Source organism: Pipistrellus hanaki (genome assembly GCF_964339955.1).
Source record: "Pipistrellus hanaki genome assembly, chromosome: 21".
NCBI classification, from domain to species: domain Eukaryota; kingdom Metazoa; phylum Chordata; class Mammalia; order Chiroptera; family Vespertilionidae; genus Pipistrellus; species Pipistrellus hanaki.
The window spans coordinates 7523053-7546392 of NC_140523.1; the positions used below are offsets into that span (position 1 = coordinate 7523053).

Below are 23340 nucleotides of genomic sequence, written 5' to 3' on the forward strand. Positions count from 1 at the left end.
GACTGAGAGGTCCAGGGTTCGATTCCTGTCAAGGGCATGGACCTTGGTTGCGGGCACATCCCCAGTGGGGGGCATGGCGTGCAGGAGGCAGCCGATGGATGTTTCTCTCTCATCGATGTTTCTAGCTCTCTGTCCCTCTCCCTTCCTCTCTGTAAACAATCAATAAAATATGTTTGTATATTTTTTTAAAGCAGATAAATGGTCCTCAGAGCTTCCTCCTCTCCTTCCTCAGGGCGGACCATGCCTTGGGCCCCTGGACTCCTCCATGTGTGTGGCCGTCTTTACTTATTAGGATGTGGTGGGTTTTTTCTTTTCTGTTTTGTCTTATTTTTCTAAGTCATTTTAAATATTTACATATATATTTTATTTATTTTTCTACAGAGAGGGAGAGGAATAGTTAGAAACATCGATGACAGAGAAGCATCCATCAGCTGCCTCCTGCACGCCCCCCACTGGGGATGTGCCTACGACCAAGGTCCATGCCCTTAACCGGAATCGAACCCGGGACCTTTCAGTCCCCAGGCTGACGCTCTATCCATTGAGCCACACCGGCCAGGGCCTAAGTGATTCGTTTTTTAAAAATCGGTACTTTTTCAGGGGAAACAACTTGACCAAAACTCTGTCCCAGAATGTTGAGGCCCATTAACAAAGCACATTTTTTTAAAATTGTAAAAGCAGCCGAAACCAGTTTGGCTCACTGGATACAGCATCGGTCTGCGGACTCAAGGGACCCGGGTTCGATTCCGGTCAAGGGCATGTACTCTGGTTGCGGGCACATCCCAGGTAGGGGGTGTGCAGGAGGCGGCTGAGCAGTGTTTCTCTCTCGTCGATGTTTCTGACTTTCTATCCCTCTCCCTTCCTCTCTGTAAAAAAATCAATAAAATATATTTTTTTTAAAAGAGAGAAAATAAAATTTCAAAAGCAGGTAAATGCTGCCCCCCTGTGCACACTCCGAGGTATTGCAAGCGGCACAACAGAAATTCAATAGTGAAAATTTTCCAAATTCAATAGGTATTTTTTTTAAGTAGGTAAATGCTGCCCCCTTGTGCAACTCCGAGGTATTGCAAGCGGCACAACAGAAATTCAATAGTGAAAATTTTCCAAATTCAATAGGTATTTTTTTTAAGTAGGTAAATGCTGCCCCCCTGTGGCATGCAGCGGTGTTGCAGGCAGCAGAAAAGACAAATAAGGACCTTTCTCTGTATTTGGGATTAGGAACCAGCTGTGCCCAGGGTCCCTCCCACACCCGCCTGAACCTACAAGTTCACGGAGATCAGACTCAGCTGAGCCACAGCTGCTTTGCCAGGTCCTCCCGTCATAATCCGGTTTAGAGCCAGAATTAAAAAAAAAAAACAAACAAAAAAAAACATTTAAGAGGGTCCTGGCCCAGCCAGTATGGCTCAGTGGTTGACACGGTGCCATTCCGGGCGGGGACATATGCCTGGGTTTCAGGCTCAGACCCCAGGAGGGGGGCGTGCAGGAGGCAGCCGATCAGTGGTTATCAGTGCTGGTCCCAGGCCGGGCCTTCCGTGGACGGCTCAAAGCCCCAGCACAGAGGGCTCTTTTAAGAACTTGCAGCCCTAACCAGTGTGGCTCAGTGGATAGCGCGTCGGTCTGCGAACTGAAGGGTCCCGGGTTCGATTCCGGTCAAGGGCATGGACCTTGGTTGCGGGCTCATCCCCAGTGGGGGCGTGCAGGAGGCAGCCGATGGATGTTTCTCATCGATGTTTCTGACTCTCCTCCCTTCCTCTCTGAAATCAATTATATATATATAATATATATATACACACACACACACACCCTGTTTCCCTGAAAATAAGACAGTATCTTATATTAATTTTTGCTCCCAAAGATGCGCTAGATCTTATTTTCGGAGGATGTCTTATTTTCGGGGAAACACGGTGTGTGTATATATATATATATATATTTTTTAAAATATATTTTATTGATTTTTTAGAGAGAGGAAGGGAAAGGACAGAGAGCTAGAAACATCGATGAGAGAGAGACACCGACCAGCTGCCTCCTGCAGACCCCCTGCCGGGGATGTGCCCGCAACCAATGTACATGCCCTTGACCGGAATCGAACCCGGGACCCCCGAGTCCGCAGACCGACGCTCTACCACTGAGCCACACCGGTTTGGGCATATACATACATACATATATATATATATATTTATTTATTTATTTATTTATTTATTTATTTTTTTAAGGCAGTGGGGGAGAGAGGGGGCAGGATTTCAGACCGGGAGACCCCCTCCCGCCTCCTCGAAGAAGCCAGGCGACACGGGGACACGGTGGATACTCGTTTATAGAATAATAACAATAATAATAATAACAACAACAAGGATAACAAGGTAACGACGGTACACACACGGGGGGAATGAGGAACACCTGAGGCGTCCCCGCCCGCAGGGCAGGGCCGGCGTAGCACCAGGGGGGCGCGGAGGGGGCGGGGAGGCGCTGAGGTCTGTGTGGCTGTCAGTGGTCTGTCCGTCCGTCCGTCCGCCCGCCCGCCGGGCCGGCGGGGGCGGGTCAGCCGCCGCAGGTGAGGCAGCACTGGGCGCGGATGCTGGGCAGCCGGCAGCGGTCCAGGAGGCGGAGCCTCTCGCAGGAGCCGAAGGGCAGCTGGTCCTGCTCGCAGCCTGGGGGGCGGGGTCAGGGGGGCGGGGGTCACCGGGGGTCACGGGGCCGGGGGTCAGGGCTCCCTCCCCAGAGCTTTGTTTTGAAGTATTGACTTTATTTTTTATTTTCTTTTATAAATCCTCCCCTGAGGATGTTTTCCCATTGATTTTATTTTATTTTATTTTTTTAAAAATATATTTTATTGAGTTTTTTACAGAGAGAAGAGAGAGGGATAGAGAGTTAGAAACATCGAGAATCATCGATCAGCTGCCTCCTGCACACCCCCTGCCAGGGATGTGCCCGCAACCAAGGTGCATGCCCCTGACAGGAATCGAACACGGGACCTTTCAGTCTGCAGGCCGACGCTCTATCCACTGAGCCACACCGGTTTCGGCTTATTTTATTATTTTTTTAAAATATATTTTATTGACTTTTCACGGAGAGGAAGGGAGAGGGAGAGAGAGCTAGAAACATCGATGAGAGAGAAACATCGATCAGCTGCCTCTTGCACACCCCCCACTGGGGATGTGCCCGCAACCAAGGTCCATGCCCCTGACCAGAATCGAACCTGGGACCTTTCAGTCCGCAGGCCGGCGCTCTACCCACTGAGCCACACCAGCCGGCCGGGGAAGCAGCTGCGTCTGGGCCCCTGACCTCTGACCCCGCCGGTGCTGCAGGCGGGCCTCCCTGCTCCTGCCTCCTCACATGGGGGGGGCGGTCCTCCTTTGTCCGCGCCCGCCGCCCGCCGGCAGCTGCCTCGCCGCGGTGACCTCACCGCCGGGGCTCCCAGGCTCTCCCGTCGGACACGCAGCCCCATGAGTCACCCCACTTCCTGGGGCGCCAGGTGCCGGCTCCCAGCCCCCCCCAGCCCCGCCCCCACCCCCAGCCCCGGGCGGCTGCAGCCCGGAAACTCCCTTGTTGGGGCAGCTCATGGCGCAGCCACCTGACCTCCCTCCAAAGCCAGAACCGCCCCGGCCGGTGTGGCCCAGTGGGTAGAGCATCGGCCTGCAGACGGAAGGGTCCCAGGTTCGAGTCCGGTCAAGGTCATGGACCTTGGTTGCGGGGACATCCCCAGCGGGGAGGGGTGTGCAGGAGGCAGCTGATGGATGTTTCTCTCTCATCGATGTTTCTAACTCTCTCTCCCTCTCCCTTCTTCTCTGTAAAAAAAAAAAAAAAATCAATAGTATATAGTTTTAAAATAATAAATTAAAAATGACACGAATGCAGGCTCCTCCCGGCTTTGGTCGGGTGCAGGAGACAGCCCATGGATGTGTCTCTCTCCCGTCGAGGTTTCTCTCTCCCTCCTGCTCCCACTCTCTCTGAGAACCATCAACAAAACAAAACAAAACGGACAGAGCCTCACGGGGAGCTGGTCCTGGTTCCGGCCCCAGAGGCCCCGTTCCCGCACCCCCTTCCCCCCCGGGGGCCCCGGCAGCAGGCAGGCTCGGAGCCGCGGGGACCCCCGGGACGGGCCCTGGGCCTGCGCCCGGACCTCCTGACCGGGGGACGGTGGCTTCCAGGGAAGACCGGGGCCCCCGAGACCCCGAGTCCTCACAGGTGCCCCCCGGTCCCCCCTGCCCCCCCGCCCCCCCATACCCCGCCCCCCCCCTCCCCCCGTCCCAGCCCGGGGCCCGGCCCCTCTCAGAGACCAGGGTGCGGAGGCCGGAGGGCAAGTGAGCTCCCACACGGCAGGGTGTGTGTGTGTGTGCATGTGTCTATGTATGTGTGCGTGCACTCACCTGTATATGCATGTGTGTGTGGGCACATGGGCTGTGCACACACGGTCTACATGTGTGTGCACACTCACTTATATGTGGACGCACATGCATGTGTGCACACTCACGTGTATATACACATACGCACATGCATACGTGTGCATGTATGTTCACACAAAAGTGTATGTGCACACGTGGGTACGTGTGTGCACACACGTATTTGTGTGTGCGCGTGTGTGTGTGCATGCACACGTGTTCACGGAACTGTGTGCATGTGTGGGTACGTGTGTTGCGTGTGCACGCACACATGTATTTGTGTGTGTGCATGCACACTTGTGTTCACAAAATTGTGTGTACACATGTGCATGCATGTGTGAGTACCTGGGGTGTGCGCGCGTGTGCATGCGTGAGAGCACAGGTGCCTGTGTGTGTCCGGAGCCTCCTCTGCCTCAGGCCCGTCCCCCAGGAGGGCTGGCTGGCCGGAAGCCGGGTGTGGGGGGCCCGGGGGGGCAGCGGTCAGGCCGGGCCCAGCGGGACCGGCTCCGGCTCAGGGACCCCCGGCCTCCCGGGGTCAGAGGCCGCCCAGGGTCACCCAGGAAAGGCTCCCAAGGTCACGTGTCACGGTCCCCCAGCAGGACGGCGCAGCCGCGTGGGCGGAGGCTGCGGGAGGCGGGGTCCCCGCCCGCCCGGCCCCCCGGCCCCCCAGCCCCCCGTCCGGCCCTCCGCCCGACCCCGCCGGCCCCGGAGCCAGGGCGCCCCCGGCGGACACTCACCCTGCCGCTGCTCCGACACCTCGCAGGCCTGCGTGCCGCACGGCCGGGCGCTGGCGGGCCAGGGCTCGTGGGCGCAGCGCGCGCTGTCCTCCTCGGGCAGCCCCCGGTGCGTGTTCACGCAGCGGATCACCCGGCGCTGCACCCCGCCGCCGCACGGGGCCGAGCACTGCGGGGGGGGGGGGGTCACCGCGGCCGGCACGGCCCCCCGCCGGCCCCCCAGGTCCCCCCACTGCCCCCCGCCAGCCTGGTCCCCCCAACTGCCCCCCATTACACCCCGCCACCCCCCGCTGCACCCCGCCACCCCCCGCTGCACCCCGCCGCCCCCCGCTGCACCCCGCCGCCGCACGGGGCCGAGCACTGCGGGGGGGGGGGGGGGTCACCGCGGCCGGCACCGCCCCCCGCCGGCCCCCCAGGTCCCCCCACTGCCCCCCACTGCCCCCCGCCGGCCTGGTCCCCCCACACCCCCCCCCCCCCCCCCCCCGCCACCTCTTCACACCGATGACCCCTCAGGTCTCCGCGGGAACCCCTCCCGCACACGCCCTCCTCTGCTCCCTCTCCTGCCCCCCCGCCCCGGCCCTCACCTCGCCCCAGGGCCCCACGGCCCACTGGGTGCAGGGGTGCGTGTTGCAGGGCCGCGTGGCGTTGGGCCTCAGCGCCTCGGGGCACAGGCCGGGCTCCGGGCAGGTCACCAGGCGGTGCTGCTCGCCCCCTCCGCAGGCCTCCGAGCACTGGCGGGGGCGGGGGTCAGGGGCCAGGGGTCAGGGGTCAGGGCCAGGCCGGGGAGCCCGCCCATCACCCCCCTCCGCAGGCCTCCGAGCACTGGCAGGTCAGGGGTCAGGGGCCAGGGGTCAGGGGTCAGGGGTCAGGGTAGGGCCAGGGAGCCTGCCCGTCACCCCCTCCGGGCCCATCACCCACCCCCTCCACCCCCCTCCCCCTCCAGCACACACACACACACACACACACACACACACCCCGCGCTCACCTCCCGCCAGGAGGAGGTGTACCAGCTCAGGCAGGGCTGGGAGCCGCAGGGCCGGCGGGCGGGCGGCGGGGCGGGCCCGGGCTGGCAGTGGAAGGGCCGCAGCGGCCGCAGGTCCCGGGCGTCCACGCACTGCACGTCCCGCACCGAGAGGCCCCCGCCGCAGCCCTGGGAGCACTGGGAGCACAGAGGGGACAGGCATGTGGGCGGGCACAGAGCCCCCCCCCGCCGCAGCCCTGGGAGCACTGGGGGGACAGGGGGGGCGGGGGGCCGGGCATGTGGGCGGGCACAGAGCCCCCCGCCGCAGCCCTGGGAGCACTGGGGGGACGGGGGGGGGGGGGGGGACGGGCATGTGGGCGGGCACAGAGCCCCCCCGCCGCAGCCCTGGGAGCACTGGGGGGACAGGGGGGGCGGGGGGCCGGGCATGTGGGCGGGCACAGAGCCCCCCCCCCGCAACCCTGGGAGCACTGGGGGGACGGGGGGGGGGGGGGGACGGGCATGTGGGCGGGCACAGAGCCCCCCCAGCCCTGGGAGCACTGGGGGGACAGGGGGGCCGGGCACAGAGCCCCCCCCGCAGCCCTGGGAGCACTGGGGGGACGGGGGGGGGGACACGGGGGGACGGGCATGTGGGCGGGCACAGAGCCCCCCCAGCCCTGGGAGCACTGGGGGGACGGGGGGGAACAGGCCTGTGGGCGGGCAGGGCCCCCCCCTCCCGCCCGCACGCACCTTGCTCCAGTTGCCGGCGCGCCAGGTGGCGCAGGGCCGCAGGTGGCAGCGGCGGGCGGGCTGCGGGCGGCCCTCGGGCGCGCAGTCCTCCTCGCGGCCCGAGCTGCAGCGCACGGCCCTCCAGGAGGCGCCCAGCCCGCAGCTGGTGGAGCACTGAGGGGGGGGGGGGGGGGGGCGGGGCGTGAGGGCGGGCGCCCCCCTCCCCCTCTCCCTCCAGCCCCGCACCCGGCCCCCCTCCCTCAGCCCCACACCCGGGCTGCCCATGGGGGAGCGGAGGGAGGGGGGTGTGTCTGCATCTCCGCTCCCAGGGCCTCAGTCTTCCCATCTGCAAAATGGGCTCCTCCCCCCGCCCGCCCGCCTCCCCAGGGGACGGCGACGGGGCTGAGAGGTGGTTCAGGGGGGACACAGGTGGGCAGACAGACCCCACCCCCACCCCCACCCCCACCCCCACAGCAGGGGCCCGAACGGGGGCTCCCTCCTCCTCAGGGACAATCCGGGGTGCAGGGGAGGGGGAGCTGGGGGGCCGCGGGGTGCCAGGCCTCTCGGACCCCTGCAGGCCCTGAGAGCGGGTACAGCTGGAGGAGGAGAGAGCCTCTGGGGGGGCCCCGCTAACGGGGGGCTGCCCCGCCCCCCCCACCCTGCCGGGTACGGGGGTGAGCTCCCCGCCCCATCCTGGGGGCATTCAAGGCTGAGGGAGAGGAACATGGGGGTGGCCCCGGGCTGGTCGGGGGAGGGCCTGTGCGGCCCCCGGAGCCGCAGGGAGGTGGGGCCCCCCTAGGCCTGCCCCCTCCCGCCCACCGCTCAGCGGTGAAACTGAGGCAGGGGGGGCGCGGCCCGCCGACACTTGCCTGGCTCCAGTCTCCCACTTCCCAGCTGGCGTTCCCGGTCGGCGGGGCCGGGCTCGGGGGGGCCGGGGCGCCCGGCTCCTGTCCCCGGGGCCCCGCTGGGGTCTGCGGGTCCCCTGGGGCCGGGCCGGGGGGAGCCTCGGGCAGAGGGGCCGCGGGAGGGACGCCCCAAACGCCGGGCCACAGCGCCTCCGGGTCAGGCTGGGGCGAGGGGCGGGCGGGGGGCGGCGGGGGTGCCTCGGGGAACCCCGGCAGGAGAAACGGGCCCGGGGGGCCGCCCTCGTCGTCCTCGGGGACCTCGTTGGTGCTCTCCCACCGCGGAGGGGGCGGCCGGCTGGGGGCTGGGGGCGCCTCGGGGGTCCCCGGGGTGGCGGGCGTGTGGCCCTCGGCCGCGGGGGCCGGGATCTCCATGGGGGTGTCCTCCTCCGGCAGGAAGTTGAGCAGAGGGTCCCAGGGTGTCCGCCCCGCAGGCGGGGGCGGGTGGGGGCCCGCCGGGCTGGGCCGAGGCGCGGGGGGCTCCGAGGGGCCGCTCTGGGGGGGCGGGGAGGAAGAGGGGTGCAGGCCCGGCCCCCCGGCCCCGTCCCCGTCCTCGTCCCCGTCCCCGTCCCCGGCCAGGTTCTCGTGGAAGCGGATGAAGTTGTAGTCGTAGTAGAAGTCGTCCACCACGGCCGGCCCCGGCGGGCCCAGCTCGGGCCCGGCCTGGCGGATGGCGTTGCCGGGGCCGGGCGGCTCAGTGGGCAGCACGGCGCCCGGAGGCTGGTGCGCCGGGTGGCCGGGCAGGAAGTCCACCTCGTTGTCCAGCTCCTGGCCGAGCAGCCCGCCCCCGCCGCCGCCGCTGCCCGAGCCCTCGGGGCCCTCGGGGCCGTCCGGCGGCTGCAGGCAGGGCCGCAGGAGGCAGGGCGCCTGGCTGGGCGGCCGCTCGGCCTCGTCGCAGGGCACGCCGGCGTCCTGGGTGCAGGCCACGGCCCGCCGGATCACGCCGGGCCCGCAGGTCACGGAGCACTGCGGGGAGGGCCGCAGGGCGGGGGGTCAGCCGGGAGCTCCCAGCTGCCCCCCCCCAGCCCCACACGCGCCCCCATCCCAGGCCCCTGGGTTTGGGGACCAACCGGCTGGACCTGGAATACCCAGCCCTCATCCCCACCCATTTCCACCAGGGCATCTGGCAGCCAGGGCGCCCCCTGCAGCCCACGCCCAAGAGTGGAGCCGCCGGCCAGCCTGGCTCTGGGGCGGAGCGTTGACCTAGGAACCAGGAGGTCAGGGTTCGATTCCCCATCAGGCACAGGCCTGGGTTGTGGGCTCCATCCCCAGTGGGGGGCGTGCAGGAGGCAGCCGATCCATGATGCTCTCTCCTCATCAATGTTTCTCTCTCTCTCTCTCTCTCTCTCTCTCTCTCTCTCTCTCTCTCTCCCTTCCCCTCTTTTTTTTTTTTTTAAATATATTTTATTGATTTTGTACAGAGAGGAAGGGAGAGGGATAGAGAGCAAGAAACATCGATGAGAGAGAAATATCGAACAGCCGCCTCCTGCACACCCCCTACTGGGGATGTGCCCGCAACCAAGGTCCATGCCCTTGACCAGAATCGAACCCAGGTCCTTTCAGTCCCCAAGCCGATGCTCTATCCACTGAGCCAAACTGGTCTCGGCTCTCCCTTCCTCTCTGACATCAAATACAAACATGTCTATGCTAGAGGCCCTGTGCACGAAATTTGTGCACTGGCAGGTCCCTAGGCCTGCCCTGCGATCAGGGCTGATCAGGTTCCCCACCTCCCTGCCTCCCCACAGCCTCCTTCCCTCGCTCCCTCAGCACCCCGCCACCGCTGCTGCTGGTCTCCCACAATGTCCCGCACCGCCCCCTGCTGGTCAGTGCACGTCACAGTGAGGGATCCACCTCCCGGTCTCCTAGTTGACCTCCTGAGGGGACACCTTGCACAGCAGCCCTTTATATAGGCAGACGCTAGAGGCCGATGCAGGAAGATCTGTGCCACAAGGGGCCTTCCTTCCCCTGGCAGCGGGCACCTCGCTGCGCAGAGGTCTGGAAGGGCTGGGGGCGGGGCAGAATGCCTGTGTCCTCGCCATGGCGGTGATACAAGCATCCCGCCCCGCCCCCTGCCTCTCAGCACCCGTGTATGCAAATTAACCCGCCATCTTTGTTGGGTTAATTTGCATACCAACTCCTGACTGGCTGGTGGGGGTCACAAAGGTACGGTCAATTAGCATGCTGCTCTTTTATTAGGTAGGTACACCGAATGGCCAGATGATGATGATCTCTGGACGCATAATCATCTGGCCACTCCGTGTCTATCCTATAAAATAAAAGGCTCATATGCAAATGGTCCCCTCGACCAGGAGTTCGACCAGCAGGCAGGCCGGCCAACTGCCCATGTCCCCTCCCCCTGGCCAGGCTGGCTGGACCCCACCCATGCACGGATTCATGCACTGGGCCTCAAATATATATGTGTGTGTGTATACACACACACACACACACACACACACACACACACTAGAGGCCCAGTGAATGAAATCAGGCACGGGTGGGGTCCCTCAGCCTGGCTGGTAATCGGGGCCTTCTCTCCCAGTCCCAGTTGGGGCCGATCCCCAGGGGGAGGGACCACGGGAGGTTCACTGTGGGAGTGCACTGACCACCAGGGGGCAGCGCCTGCACTGAGCATCTGCCCCCTGGTGGTCAGTGCACATCACAGTGACCAGTGGACGGGTCGTTCGACAGGTCATCACGGTCACTGAGGTTTCTATAGATATATATAGATATATAGATATATAGATAAGATATAGACATAGATATATAGATATATATAGATTTAGATATATAGATGTAGATATAGGTATAGATATAGATATAGATATAGACATAGATATATAGATATATAGATATATAGATAGATATAGATATAGATATAGATATAGATATATATAGACAGATATAGATATAGGTATAGATATAGATATAGAAATAGATATAGATAGATATAGATATAGATATATAGATGTATAGATATAGATATAGATAGATATAGACATAGATATAGATAGATATAGACATAGATATATAGATATATAGATATAGATTTAGATATATAGATGTAGATATAGGCATAGGTATAGATATAGATATATAGATATGTAGATATATAGATATAGATATAGATATATATATATAGATATAGACAGATATAGATATAGGTATAGATATAGATACAGATAGATATAGATATAGATATATAGATGTATAGATATAGATATAGATATAGATATATAGATATATATATAGATTTAGATATAGGGATAGAGATAAATAGATATAGATATAGATATAGATATAGATAAAGATACAGATATAGATATAGATTTAGATATAGGGATAGAGATAAATAGATATAGATATAGATATAGATATAGATATAGATACAGATACAGATATAGATACAGATACAGATATAGATATAGATATAGATACAGATATAGATATACACAGAGTGGCCAGAGGATGATGACCTCTGAACGCATACTAACATAATTATCTGGCCACTCCGTGCGTATTTTTAAAAAGCGGGGAGCCAGGGCAGCCCCCGCCCCCGCTGCTCACCGGGGTCCACTGCCCGAAGGCCCACCGGGACGGGCAGGGCACGTGCTGGTTGCAGGGCTGCAGGGCGGGCGGCGCGGGCGCGTCCCCGCAGTCGGCGGGCAGCATGTCCGCGAAGGTGCCCAGGCCCAGGCTGCGCAGGCAGTACACCGTCCGCCGCGCGAAGCCGCCGGGCCCGCAGGACTGGGAGCAAGCCTGCCAGTCGCTGGCCCACCACCTGGGGGGGGCACGGGGCGTCAGCACAGGGTGGCCGGCCCCCCCTCCCCTCCCCCCCTCCTCCGGCACACGGGGTCTCCGAGGCCTCGACCCAGGGGCCGTGCTCTCAGAGTGCCACGTCCGGGTCAGGCCCCGCCCCCAGGGCCCAGGGTCAGAGTGCAGCCCCCGGACCCCTGCCAAGGCAGCAGGGGCATCCCAGGCTGCAGTGGGGCGGTGGGGGCTGAGCTGCAGCTGGAGAGGGAGGCTCAGAGCCTCTTGGAGGGGGCGGGTCAGAGGCTTGCAGGGGGGGCAGTCAGGGGTCAGAGGGCTCACTTGGCGGGGTCAGAGGCTTGCAGGGGGGTGGTCAGGGGTCAGGGGTCAGAGGGCTCACTTGGTTTGGTCAGAGGCTTGCAGGGGGCGGTCAGGGGTCAGGGGCTCACTTGGAGGGATCAGAAGCTTGCAGGGGGGGCGGGCGGACAGGGATTAGGGGTCAGGGGGCTCACTTGGGGTCAGAGGCTTGCAGGAGGTGGTCAGCAGTCAGGGGTCAGAGGGCTCACTTGGCGGGATCAGAGGCTTGCAGGGGGGGGCGGTCAGGGGTCAGGGGTCAGAGGGCTCACTTGGCGGGGTAAGAGGCTTGCAGGGGGGGGCAGTCAGGGGTCAGGGAGTCAGAGGCAGTCAGGGGTCAGGGGGCTCACCTGGCGGGGTAAGAGGCTTGCATGGGGGCAGTGAGGGGTCAGGGGGCTCACTTGGCGGGGTCAGGGGTCAGGGGGCTCACCTGGCGGGGTCCGGGGTCAGGGGGCTCACTTGGTTTGGTCAGAGGCTTGCAGGGGGCAGTCAGGGGTCAGGGGTCAGGGGGCTCACTTGGTTTGGTCAGAGGCTTGCAGGGGGCGGTCAGGGGTCAGGGGGCTCACCTGGCGGGGTCAGGGGTGAGGGGGCGGTCAGGGGTCAAGGGGCGGGGGCCGGGGGCTCACCTGGGCGGGCAGAGATCCCGGACGCATATCCTCTGGCGCTCCTCGGGCGGGCCCAGGGACTCGCAGTACCTGTTGTCCACCGTCCCGTAGTGCCGCTCCGTGCAGTACGCCATCTGCCTCTGCACGCCTGGGGCGGGGCGGGGGGCCGTGAGGCCCGGGCTCAGGGCCCCCCAGGCGTGGCCACGCCCACTCTGCCCAGAGCTCCCCACAGCGAGGCCCCGCCCCCAGGCGTGGCCACGCCCACTCTGCCCAGAGCTCCCCACAGCGAGGCCCCGCCCCCAGGCGTGGCCACGCCCACTCTGGCCAGCGCTCCCCACAGCGAGGCCCCGCCCCCACCCCACCCCGGGGAGCAGCGCGTGGCGTTAGGGATTAGGGCTCAGGGCCACTCTGGACCTCAGAGTCTTCATCTGGGAATGAGAGGAACAAGGAACGGCCCCCTGGCCCGGCCCCCGGCGTGGCTCAGCGGCTGAGCACCGACCTAGGAACCAGGAGGTCACGGTTCGATTCCCGGTGGGGGCACAGGTCCGTGGGGGGCGTGCAGGAGGCAGCCCATCCTTGGTCCTCTCTCCTCATGGATGTTTCTCTCTCTCCTTCTCCCTTCCTCTCTGACATCAATAAAAATATATTCAATAAAAATAACAGTGCCCTGGCCAGTTTGGCTCAGGGGATAGAGCGTCAGCCTGCGGATTAAGGGTCCCAGGTTCGATTCCGGTCAAGAGCACCTGCCTGGGTTGTGAGCTCGATCCCCAGTGGGGGGCGTGCAGGAGGCAGCCGATCCGTGATTCTCTCTCATCACAGAAGTTTCTCTCTCTCCTCTTCTCTCTGAAACCAATAAAGAAATATAGTTAAAATTAAAAATAGCCGAAACCGGTGTGGCTCAGTGGATAGAGCATCAGCCTGCGGACTGAAGGGTCCCAGGTTCAATTCCGATCAAGGGCATGTACCTTGGTTGCGGGCACATCCCCAGCGGGGGCTGTGCAGGAGGCAGCTGATGGATGTTTCTATCCTTCTCTCTTCCTTTCTGTAAAAAAAAAAAAAATCAATAAAATATAGCAAATAAATAAATAAATAAAAATTAAAAAATAACAGCTACCTCTGAGGATGACATGTGCACGTAGCTCCACGGGGTGACCGCCCCCGCTAGCATGCACGTCCCGGGGACCCGCTGAGACGGGCCCATTGTACAGACGGGCAGAGTGAGGCTCAGCGCAGCAAGCCCCAGGCTCCATGACGGCGGGCTGGACGGAGGCCCGGGGACCAGCCCCGCCCTCACCTTTGCCGCAGGTGACCGGGCAGTCGGTCCAGGCCCCGTAGGCCCAGGAGAACTCCGTGGCCACGCCCGGGGGGATGGAGTCCCGCTGGATGGTGTACTCGTAGTACAGACCGCGGTTCGCCTCATAGAACAGCATCTGGGGGGGCGGGAGGGGAGGGCATGAGCTCCCAGCACCCTCTCCGCCCACCCAGCCACCCCCGGGACCCACTATAGAGATGGGGAAACTGAGGCAGCCCCCCTTCCTCACTTCCCATAGGCCAGCCAGGCCAGGGCCAGGCTCTGGGACTAACCCCGGGCTTTCTCCGGCCCCAGGGCCAGCGGCCTCTATTCTAAGGTGACCAGACGTCCCGCTTTTGGCGGGACAGTCCCAATTTGTAACCATTTGTCCCGCGTCCTGCAGCGTTTTAAAAAAGTCCCGATTCTGCGGAGACCGGTGTGGCTCAGTGGATAGAGCGTCGGTCTGCGGACTGAAGGGTCCCAGGTTCGATTCCGGGGCATGTACCTTGGTTGCGGGCACATCCCCAGTGGGGGGCATGCAGGAGGCAGCTGATCGATGACTCTCTCTCATCGATGTTTCCAGCTCTCTATCTCTCCCTTCCTCTCTGCAAAAAAAATCAATAAAATATATTTTAAAAATAAATAAAAATAAAATAAAATAAAATGGTAAAAAATCGGGACTGTCCCGCCCAAAGCGGGACGTCTGGTCACCTTTCCTCTATTCCCCAGCCGGGCCTGGGCCAGGGAGGGGCGGGGGGGCGGCCGGAATGTGGGGGGCAGGGGCCGGGGCCGGAATGGGGGGGCAGGGGGGCCGGAATGGGAATGGGGGGGCGGGGGGCGGGGAGTGGCCGGAATGGGGAGGCGGGGGGGTCGGAATGGGAATGGGGGGGCGGGGGGCGGGGAGGTGGGGTGGGCCGGAATGGGGGGGCAGGGGGGGCCGGAATGGGGGGCGGGGGGGGCCGGAATGGGGGGCGGTGGTGAGGGGGGGAACCTGGATCCAGAGGGACTCGTTGGTGGGGCCGGGGGCGGTGAGCCGCTCCAGGTGGCCGTCGCGCACGTAGGTGAAGACGGTGCCGGCGATGGGGTGGGCGCCCTGGTGATGGATGCTCCACTGCCCGTTGAGGTGGTAGCGGCCCGCGTCCTGGCCCCGCAGCACCAGGAAGTTGCCGGACGGGACCAGCTCCTTGATCAGGATCTCCCGGGCGCCGGCCGGGATCTGGCCCACGTCCACGTACCCTGGGGGCCGGGGCGGTGCGGGGTGAGCCCCGCCGCCCGCCCCACCTCCTCCCTCTCCCCTCTTCCCCGCCGCCAGCTTCAGAGCTGGAGCGTTAGGCCCGGCCGGTGCGGCTCCAGGGCTGAGGTTGGCCTAGGAGCCAGGGGGCCACGATTCGATTCCCCGTCCGGGCACAGGCATGCATGCTCATGTGGCGGGCTCCATCCCCAGTGGGGAGCCTGCAGGAGGCAGCGGTCTGTGGTTCTCTCTCATCATGGATGTTTCTCTCTCTCTCTCTCTCTCTCCCTTCCTCTGAAAGCAATACAGAATATATTTGAAAGTAAAAGTTTAGCCAAGGCCGGGGTGGCTCAGTGGATACAGCGTCAGCCTGCGGACTGAAAGGTCCCGGGTTCAATTCCGGTCCAGGGCATGCACCTTGGTTGCGGGCACATCCCCAGTACGGGGTGTGCGGGAGGCAGCTGGTCGATGTTTCTAACTCTATCCCTCTATCCCTCTTTCTTCCTCTCTGTGAAAAATCAATAAAATATTTAAAAAATAATTTTTTTTAAAAAAAGCATCCCTTATTTGGTATTTGACAAAAGGAATGAAACTTCTTTAAAAAAAAAAAAATTAAATTAAATCCTATATAATAAAAGGCTAATATGCAAATCAACCCAACAGGGGAGCCCCCCCCCCCCATCGCCATGATGCGCACTGACCACCAGGGGGCAGACGCTCAATGCAGGAGCTGCCCCCAGCCTGCAGGCCGAAGGCTGGCCAAGGCGGGTGCCAATGGGCCCGCCCCCTCCTGATCGCCCCGATCACCAGCCAGGCCTAGGGTGCACGATTTCACGCCCCAGGCTGCTGGCAAACAAACAAACAAACAAACAACCCTCCTCCCTCCGCCTGGGCGTCTGTCCTCCGCTTCCTGCCGTCCATCCGGCGCCGGGACGGCTGTGAGCGCTGTGCCCGGGCCGCAGCCGTGTGCCGCAGGCTCTGCTGTGACCCCGTGTCGCAGGGGGAGGGGATGTGAGCACCGAGCGGTGAGGCAGGGGGAAGGGCTCCGGGGGCTGTGCTCCCATCAGGCCGTGGGCTCCGGGGGCTGTGCTCCCATCAGGCCGTGGGCTCCGTGGGCTGTGCTCCCATCAGGCCGTGGGGTCTGAGGGCTGTGCTCCCATCAGGCCGTGGGGTCTGAAGGCTGTGCTCCCATCAGGCCGTGGGGTCTGAGGGCTGTGCTCCCATCAGGCCATGGGCTCCGTGGGCTGTGCTCCCATCAGGCCGTGGGGTCTGAGGACAGCTTCTCGGGGATCTGACCGAACCCTGCCTCCCTCGCCAGCCCCGACCGCGGACCTTCCTTCCTCCACGCCGTGTGTATGTGTGTGTCTGTGCGTGTGTGTGTGTGTGTCTCTGTGCGTGTGTGTCTGTGTGTGTGTGTTTTTGTGTGTGTGTCTCTGTGCGTGTGTGTCTGTGTGTTTTTGTGTGTCTCTGTACATGTGTGTCTCTGTGCGTGCGCGTGTGTGTGCGTCTCTGTGCGTGTGTCTGTGCATGTGTGTGTCTCTGTGCGTGTCTCTGTGCGTGCGCGTGTGTGTGCGTGTGTCTCTGTGCGTGTGTGTGTGTCTGTGTGTGTCTGTGTGTCTCTGTGTGCGCGTCTCTGTGTATGTGTATGTGTCTGTGTGTGTGTCTGTGCGTGTGTGTCTGTGTGTGTCTCTGTGCATGTGTATGTGTCTGTGTGTGTGTCTGTGCGTGTGTGTCTGTGTGTGTGTGTGTGTGTGTGGCACAAGCTCCACCTGACTCTCTCTCTCCCTTTTCTTTTCTCTTTCTGATCCCGCTCCCCTGCCCCCTCCTCCAGGGAGCCTTCCCTGACCTCCCCCAGGCCGGAGACGCCCCCCTCGGTGCTCCCCAGCCCTCTGGGCCTCCCTCCGCCGCACCCACCGGCGAGGGCTAACGGGGCCCGTTTACCCGACCCGACAGGCAGCCCTCTCGGCCACGGCCCCCTCTGTAGTCAGCGGGGTGCACACGGTCACCCCTGCCTGTCTGCGGACACGGGCCCCCGGAGCGGAGGGCGTGGGGCTGGGGGCGTCCCTGCGGCTGCCTGGAGGGCAGGGACCCTCGGAAAGGGCGGGAGCTCCCCGTGGGAGCCTGAGAGCCCACCCCGGGCTCCTGTCCAGGGGCCGGAGGCCGGACGCCCCGTGGGACGGGTCACTCATTGGGTCTGGGCGGAGCGCCCCATCTGCGTGGCTCCCGGCCACGCACACAGCCCGGCGGAGGGCGCGGGGCGGGGCGCGGCCATACCGAGGGGCGCGTGCTCCTGGAAGACCCAGCTCACGGTGTGGCAGGTGGAGCCGTTGCCCCTGCACACGCCGCAGCGGTCCTCCACGGCGCCGGAGTTTATCTGAAAGTCGCAGCCCACGTTCTGCAAGACAGAGGGGGAGGCCCCGGGGCTGCTGAGGGCGGGCGTGCGGCTTGGGCGGGGACCCCAAGGCGACCCCTCTGCCCCCTCCCTCCCCAAGCCCTGGCCTCCTCCCACGTGTACCAGGGAGGCAGGTGGATCCGTGCTGGGAGGCCGCAGGAGATGAGAGGTGGGGCAGGGAGTGGGGAGGTGCAGGGGGACGGGGACAGGAGGGCTGGCCCTCTGTGGGTGATCTGTGCGGACAGGAATCGGGGTCACAGGCCCTGGGGTTCACACCCCCTGCTGCTTTCCGCCTCAGAGCCCAGGCCTCAGGCCTCAGAAGCAGCAGCAAGACAGCGGCTGGGCCCTAGCTGGTGTGGTTCAGTGGATAGAGCATCGGCCTACGGACTGAAGGGTCCCGGGTTCGATTCCGGTCAAGGGCATGGATCTTGGTTGCGGGCACATCCCCCCAGTAGAGGGTGTGCAGGAGGCAGTTGATGGATGTTTCTCTCTCATCAATAAATTTTTTTTTTTTTAAAAAAGACAGTGGCTGAGAGGAGGCGGAGCCTGGGCTCCCGGTTCCTGGCGGTTCCAGGAAGAGAAGCCCCAGGGGGCGAGGGCGCCGAGAAAAGGAAGCGGAGGTGGTGAGGGTGTCAGTCAGGAGGAGTGGGGGCCTCTGCTGAGAGGTGCCGGGTTGGGAGGGTTTGAGGGGGGAGGCTGCATTCAACGGTGTCAGGGCAGAACCAGGAACGCGCAGCTTGGAGAGGAGCTCAGAGAAGGTTGCTGTGGGCGGGGCAGGCGGCGGAGAAAGGAGGTCCGCCAAGGGCGGGGCCTGTGGTGGGGCGCCTCCCCGGGGCGGGGCCTAGAGTAAAGAACCCCTGGGGGCGGGGCCTGTGGTGGGGCACCTCCCCAGGGCGGGGCCTAGAGTAAAGAACCCCTGGGGGCGGGGCCTGTGGTGGGGCACCTCCCGGGGGCGGGGCCTAGAGTAAAGACCCCCCCGGGGGCGGGGCCTGTGGTAGGGCGCCTCATGGGGGCGGGGCCTAGAGTAAAGAACCCCCGGGGGCGGGGCCTGTGGTGGGGCGCCTCCCCGGGGCGGGGCCTAGAGTAAAGAACCCCTGGGGGCGGGGCCTGTGGTGGGGCACCTCCCCGGGGCGGGGCCTAGAGTAAAGAACCCCTGGGGGCGGGGCCTGTGGTGGGGCACCTCCCGGGGGCGGGGCCTAGAGTAAAGACCCCCCCGGGGGCGGGGCCTGTGGTAGGGCGCCTCATGGGGGCGGGGCCTAGAGTAAAGAACCCCCGGGGGCGGGGCCTGTGGTAGGGCGCCTCACAGGGGCGGGGCCTAGAGTAAAGACCCCCCGGGGGCGGGGCCTGTGGTGGGGCGCCTCCCGGGGGCGGGGCCTAGAGTAAAGAACCCCTGGGGGCGGGGCCTGTGGTGGGGCACCTCCCGGGGGCGGGGCCTAGAGTAAAGAACCCCTGGGGGCGGGGCCTGTGGTGGGGCACCTCCCGGGGGCGGGGCCTAGAGTGAAGAACCCCTGGGGGCGGGGCCTGTGGTGGGGCACCTCACGGGGGTGGGGCCTAGAGTAAAGAACCCCCGGGGGCGGGGCCTGTGGTGGGGCACCTCCCGGGGGCGAGGCCTAGAGTAAAGACCCCCCCCGGAGGTGGGGCCTGTGGTGGGGCGCCTCATGGGGGCGGGGCCTAGAGTAAAGAACCCCCCCAGGGGCGGGGCCTGTGGTAGGGCACCTCATGGGGGCGGGGCCTAGAGTAAAGAACCCCCCCAGGGGCGGGGCCTGTGGTGGGGCGCCTCATGGGGGCGGGGCCTAGAGTAAAGAACCCCCGGGGGCGGGGCCTGTGGTGGGGTGCCTCTCGGGGGCGGGGCCTAGAGTAAAGAACCCTGGGGGCGGGGCCTAGAATAAAGACCCTCCCGGGGGCGTGGTTTAAAGACTCGTAGGCCATGGGGGCCTATGATAGGGGCCTACAGTAATGACCCTCCCAGGGGGCGGGGCCTGTAGTGACGCTCCTCCCAGGGGACAGTACGGGTGAGAGACCCTCCGGGGGCGGGGCGGGGCGGGTGAGGGAGGCCTCCAGGGGGCGCACCTGGCAGATGCCGTTGATGCAGACGTCCCTGTTGCCCCGGCGGCCCTCGTAGCAGGGCGTGCCGTCCAGCACGGCGTCCCGGAACCGGTCGCTGAAGGACTCGCCCTCCGGCTTGCAGTGCAGCTCGCAGGGGGCCACTGGCGGCGCAAGGGCGGGAGCCGTGAGGGCCCCCGGGCAGGCGTCCTGGGGCCCCGGAGACGCCCTCCACCACCCACACGGCGGAGGCACCCACAGGCCGCCCTCCTGCCATCCAGAGGGGCTGGGGGGGCACCCCACTGGCGGAAGGAGGGAGGGGGGGCACCCCACTTGCGGAGGGAAGGAGGGGGAGCACCCCACTGGCGGGAGGAGGGAGGGGGAGCACCCCACTGGCGGGAGGGGGAGGGGGAGCACCCCACTGGCGGGGGGGGAGGGGGAGCACCCCACTGGCGGGGGGGGAGGGGCAGCTCCCCACTGGCGGGGGGGGGGAGGGGCAGCTCCCCACTGGCGGGGGGGGAGGGGCAGCTCCCCACTGGCGGGGGGGAGGGAGGGGCAGCACCCACTGGCGGGAGGAGGGAGGGGCAGCACCCACTGGCGGGAGGAGGGAGGGGGAGCACCCCACTGGCGGGGGGGGAGGGGCAGCTCCCCACTGGCGGGGGGGGAGGGGCAGCTCCCCACTGGCGGGGGGGAGGGAGGGGCAGCACCCACTGGCGGGAGGAGGGAGGGGCAGCACCCACTGGCGGGAGGAGGGAGGGGGAGCACCCCACTGGCGGGGGGAGGGAGGGGCAGCACCCACTGGCGGGGGGAGGGAGGGGCAGCACCCACTGGCGGGGGGAGGGAGCGGGAGCACCCCACTGGCGGGGGGAGGGAGGGGGAGCACCCCACTGGCCGGGGGGGGGGAGGGGGAGCACCCCACTGGCGGGGGGAGGGAGGGGGAGCACCCCACTGGCGGGGGGAGGGAGGGGCAGCACCCCACTGCGTGGGGGGGTGTGTAGGGGGGAGCAGCCGGGGTGCGGGCAGACTCACGGTCAGTCTGCTGCGGCACCCACTTGTACAGCTGGCCGCGGTAGGGCGTGGCGTCGAACTGGCCGCACTGGACGGCGCGGAAGGAGGGGCTGCCCGGCGCGCAGCCCTGCACGTTGCAGAGCCGCACGCGCCGCCGCTCGCCCACGCAGAACCGGCCCCTGTTCTTGGGCCTGCGGGGGACCCCAGACAGGGCTCAGCCCCCGCACCGGGACCCCTGACGCCTGCCAGCGCCCGCCGCTGTGTGCCCCGGGCAGGTCTCCTGCCCTCTCTGGGCCGCCTCCTCCTCTATAGCGTGGGGCTGGGACCCTAGCGGTGTGGCCCAGTGGATAAAGCTCAGCCTGGGAACTGAAGGGTCCTGGGTTCGATTCCGGTCAAGGGCACGTACTGGGTTGCGGGCACATCCCCAGTGGGGGGCGTGCAGGAGGCAGCTGATCGATGATTCTCTCTCATCGATGTTTCTATCCCTCTCCCTTTTTGTAAAAAAAAAAAAAAAAAAAAAAAAAAAAAATCAATAAAATTATATTTAAAAATAAAAGAATGGCCGAAACTGGTTTGGCTCAATGGATAGAGCGTCGGCTTGGGGACTGAAGGGACCCGGGTTCGATTCCGGTCAAGGGCATGTACCTCGGTTGCGGGCATATCCCCAGTAGGGGGTGTGCAAGAGGCAGCTGGTCGATGACTCTCTCTCATCGATGTTTCTAACTCTCTATCTCTCTCTCCCTTCCTCTCTGTAAAAAATCAATAAAATATATTTTTTAAAAAAATTAAAAAAATAAAGCTTTAAAAAATAAATAAATAAATAAATAAATAAATAAATGAAAAAATAAAAGAATGAAGAGGCCAGACTGTAGCCAGTGTTGCTCAGTGGATAGAGTGTCGGTCTGCGGACTGAAGGGTCCCGGGTTCTCACACCGGAAGGGGGTGTGGGGGGGACTCCTGACCCATCTAAGGCCGGGATCTAAGGGCTTGAGCACTGTCCTCTCCTGCCTGCGGGTGCGTCCTTCCCTTCCCGGGCCTCAGTCTGCCCCTCTGAGCAATGGGCCAGCAGTGGGGACCACCCCCCCACACCAGTGACCCGAGGACAGTGGTTGGAAATTCTGGCTTTGGGCCCTGTTGGTGGGAACACTGCTGACCACCGGAGGCTCGGTCCCCGCTCCCGGCCCCCCTCCCCCTGCCCCAGGCCCGGGACCCTCCCCCCTTCCCTCCGCCCCCCGCCCCATCCCGCCTGCCCCGGGCCCGGGCCCCACACTCACGCGGGCTCGGTGCACTGCCTCTCCGAGCTCTGCACTCCCGTCCCGCAGCTCCGCGAGCAGGCGGACCAGGCAGTCCAGCCCGACCAGCCGCCGTCCACCACCTGGGGCTGCAGGTCCACCGACACGCACTGCCCGCCCAGGCACCACTGCGGGGACACACGGGGTCAGGCCGCCGCCTCCCGGTCCCCCCGCTCCCCCTGGGGAGGCACAGCGGGGGCGGGGAGGCCTGGAGAGGGGCCCAGGAGGGGTAGCCAGCCCGGCCGGTGTGGCTCAGGAGTTAGCGTCGACCTTGAACCAGGAGGTCAGGGTTCGATTCCCGGTCAGGGCACATGCCTGGGTGGCGGGTTCAATCCCCAGTGTGGGGTGTGCAGGAGGCAGCCGATCTGTAATTCTCTCTCATCATGGATGTCTCTCTCTTTTTCTCTCCCTTACTCTCTGAAATCAATTTTTTAAAAATTATATTTTGCCGTCGAAACCGGTTTGGATCAGTGGGTAGAGCATCGGCCTGAGTACTGAAAGGTCTCAGGTTCGATTCCGGTCAAGGGCATGTACCTTGGTTGTGGGCACATCCCCAGTGGGGGGTGTGAAAGAGGCAGCTGGTCGATGACTCTCTCTCATCGATGTTTCTAACTATCTCTCTCCCTTCCTCTCTGTAAAAAAATCAATAAAATATATATTTTTTAAATATTTTGCCGAAACCGGTGTGGCTCAGTGGATAGAGCGTCGGCCTGCGGACTGAAAGGTCCCAGGTTCGATTCTGGTCAAGGGCATGTACCTTGGTTGCGGGCACATCCCCAGTGGGGGGTGTGCAGGAGGCAGCTGATGGATGTTTCTCATCCATGTTTCTAAATATCTATCCCTTTCCCTTCCTCTCTGTAAAAAAGTCAATAAAATATATTATATATATTTTTTTATTGCCTTAACCCAGTGGTCGGCAAACTCATCCGTCCACAGAGCCAAATATCAACAGCACAACTATTGACATTTCTCTGGAGAGCCACATTTTTTAAACTGAAACTTCTAACGCCACTTCTTCAACACAGACTCGCCCAGGCCGTGGTATTTTGTGGAAGAGCCACACTCAAGGGGCCAAAGAGCTGCATGTGGCTCACGAGCCACAGTTTGCCAACCACGGCCCTAACTGGTTTGGCTCAGTGGGTAGAGCATCGGCCAGCGAAATGAAGAGTCCCGGGTTCGATCCCGGTCAAGGGCATGGACCTTGGTTGCGGGCACTTCCCCAGGAGGGGGTGTGCAGGAGGCAGCTGATGGATGTTTCTAACTCTCTCTCTCTCTCTCTCCTTCCTTCCTGTCTGTAAAAAAAGAAATCAATAAAATATATAATATATATAATATATATAATATATATAATATATATAATATATATAATATATATAATATATATAACAGCGTTTTTCAACCGCTGTTCCGCGGCACAGAGATGTTGCCTGGTGTGCCGTAGGTGCAGACAAGACAAGAATTTTATAATTTTTCACTATTTTGTTTACTTAATATTTCATAATAAAGTAATTATAAAATACTTTCTTTGTGTTTATTTGATTCCTATTCAAGAGAATTACTTTATATATAGTCAATATAGGCACAGAGTTAAATTTTTTAACATTTTCTAATGGTGGTGTGCCTCGTGATTTTTTTCATGAAACAAGTGTGCCTTTGCCCAAAAAAGGTTGAAAAACACTGA

The 23340-nt window shown here is 62.6% G+C and overlaps 1 protein-coding gene across 1 annotated transcript in view; it reads right to left on the reverse strand.

The window, feature by feature from the left end:
- Positions 1-2290: 2290 nt before the first annotated feature.
- ADAMTS7 (ADAM metallopeptidase with thrombospondin type 1 motif 7) overlaps positions 2291-23340 on the reverse strand; it is a 59794-nt gene continuing 38744 nt past the window's right edge. The window contains exons 18-31 of the mRNA XM_084868986.1: positions 21642-21800; positions 20389-20558; positions 19387-19523; positions 17199-17319; positions 14685-14929; positions 13697-13832; positions 12424-12550; positions 11261-11474; positions 7664-8662; positions 6816-6968; positions 6093-6266; positions 5692-5838; positions 5111-5276; positions 2291-2642 (exon numbers count right to left, since the gene is read on the reverse strand). Coding sequence (XP_084725112.1) covers positions 2533-2642; positions 5111-5276; positions 5692-5838; positions 6093-6266; positions 6816-6968; positions 7664-8662; positions 11261-11474; positions 12424-12550; positions 13697-13832; positions 14685-14929; positions 17199-17319; positions 19387-19523; positions 20389-20558; positions 21642-21800 — 3058 coding nt within the window. The 3' untranslated portion in view covers positions 2291-2532. The remainder of the gene's footprint in view (positions 2643-5110; positions 5277-5691; positions 5839-6092; positions 6267-6815; positions 6969-7663; positions 8663-11260; positions 11475-12423; positions 12551-13696; positions 13833-14684; positions 14930-17198; positions 17320-19386; positions 19524-20388; positions 20559-21641; positions 21801-23340) is intronic.